The sequence below is a fragment of the Otolemur garnettii genome, unplaced genomic scaffold (genome assembly GCF_000181295.1).
Source record: "Otolemur garnettii isolate 467f Iridium unplaced genomic scaffold, OtoGar3 scaffold00018, whole genome shotgun sequence".
In the NCBI taxonomy this organism is placed as follows: Eukaryota; Metazoa; Chordata; class Mammalia; order Primates; family Galagidae; genus Otolemur; species Otolemur garnettii.
Window position 1 is genome coordinate 27,174,193 of NW_003852413.1, and position 1,868 is coordinate 27,176,060.

A 1,868-nucleotide genomic window follows, 5' to 3' on the forward strand; every position below is an offset into this window, starting at 1 on the left:
TGTTAGTTGTCTTTGAGTTTCCCTGGCCAGAGTCCGGGGAGAGAGAAGGGAGATTCCTTTACAGAGAAACAAATTTCTGATGTTAAATTTCATAAACCTAAACCCAATTGTTTTAGTGGTATTAAAAGCTTTGGGTAAAAGCTGCACTTGTTCTCCACTGGAGGTGTGGTCACTGCCTCCCCATTGCATCTGTGTCCCTAACTCTCAAGGGGGGAGGTGCAGGGAGGCCTTGGTAAGTCCTTGTTACAGAGTAAGAAGCAAGTCCTTCTAACTGCCCTCCACCCTCCTGATGTTTGGTGTGCAGAGGTGATGACTTGGGTTTCTTCAGGATCTTAGTTCTTCTCCCAGGCTTCAGAGTGGGTGATGGGAATAAGGGTGGTAGTAGGGAATTGGAGAAGATGGGGGTGCTGGGTGTCTCTTCCCCCAAAAGGGTCCCTCTTTGACCAGCTGTTTGTTTTATAGATTGCACCACCTGAAACTCCTGACTCCAAAGTTCGTATGGTTATCATCACTGGACCGCCAGAGGCCCAATTCAAGGTTTTGATTTTTATTGTTTTTCCAAGCTGGGTACAAGGGGATTGAGGTTGGGTACTGAGTGCAGAAAAAGAGCTTGGGTGATTTCCCATCAACTATCACATCCTTGGCATATCTTTAAGCCCTCCCTGCAGGATAAGGGCTGCAAAGATACTTGGAAATTGGCATCAAACTCAGCTTCTTTCAATTTATGCTTTTCTTACCACTTCTAGGTCAACATGAATTTTAGGACAGAAAGAACTCTAAGGGCAGCTTTTTTGCACTCCACCTTAGTTACTATGGAAGGCATTTGATGCCAAATTCCTTTTTCTCCTTTATGTCCTTACTATGTCCTTAGCTTCTTGAACTTCTGGTCAGATAGCTAAAGAGCCAACACTTAAGCTTTGTGAGGATGAAGTGCCACTGTGTAAGGTGAGGCAGGCAAGCCTTCTGCGTGCCTCAAGGAATTGCCATCCAGGGCCTTGAAATGCTAGTCAGTGCCACATCCAGATAAGTGCAGTCCTTCCAGACCCCATAGGTCTCATTTGCAGCTTGTGAATTATATTCCTCTGGGAAACCATTTTTTTTTCCCTCTGGGAAGTATGTATTTGGAAACTCATAACTCTAGTATTACAGATGAGCACAAGGAACACTGACAAACTGCTCAGCTAGGCCTTCCCTGTCACCTACCTGCCTTAGATGGTTGGTCCACCTAGGATGAGGTGGTCCTATGAACCAGAAGTGGATGGGCTGGATCTTGGAGACTGCACTAAATCATGGATATATGGCCTACTTGTTAACAATTACCTCCTCGTCCTAGGCTCAGGGAAGAATCTATGGCAAACTCAAGGAGGAGAACTTCTTTGGTCCCAAGGAGGAAGTAAAGCTGGAGACTCACATACGGGTGCCAGCGTCAGCAGCTGGCCGGGTCATTGGCAAAGGTGGCAAAACGGTGAGCCCCGAGGGCTGTGTTGAAAGCCCTGGGCCTTGGTCTCCAAACCCAACAGCTCTGCTCCGGGGCCTGCTGTTGCCCTGCCCTGCTCAACCTTAGGACTCCTGATTTGTCCATTTACACAATTCTCTCTAACTCAGCTCCTGACTTAAAGTTTCTGCCCACTAGTCACCTGCCCCTTACTCCTCCCACCACCCACACCCGTGCTTTCTTGATGGCATCTCAGCTTCTCTCTGGCCACCCACAGGTGAATGAGTTGCAGAATTTAACAGCTGCTGAGGTGGTAGTGCCAAGAGACCAGACTCCTGATGAAAACGATCAGGTCATCGTGAAAATCATCGGACATTTCTATGCCAGCCAGGTACATAAATAAGTTGTTCCTCCAATGTGGGGGGGCTGCAGG

The 1,868-nt window shown here is 47.6% G+C and overlaps 1 protein-coding gene across 3 annotated transcripts in view; it reads left to right on the plus strand.

Annotated features, from left to right (window-relative positions):
• The window catches only part of IGF2BP1 (insulin like growth factor 2 mRNA binding protein 1), a 52,115-nt gene that overhangs the window by 44,556 nt on the left and 5,691 nt on the right, over positions 1-1,868 (plus strand). For all 3 annotated transcript variants that reach the window (XM_003786474.2, XM_012802946.1, XM_012802947.1), the window contains 3 exons: positions 463-537; positions 1,334-1,465; positions 1,713-1,826. In XM_003786474.2, coding sequence (XP_003786522.1) covers positions 463-537; positions 1,334-1,465; positions 1,713-1,826 — 321 coding nt within the window. The remainder of the gene's footprint in view (positions 1-462; positions 538-1,333; positions 1,466-1,712; positions 1,827-1,868) is intronic.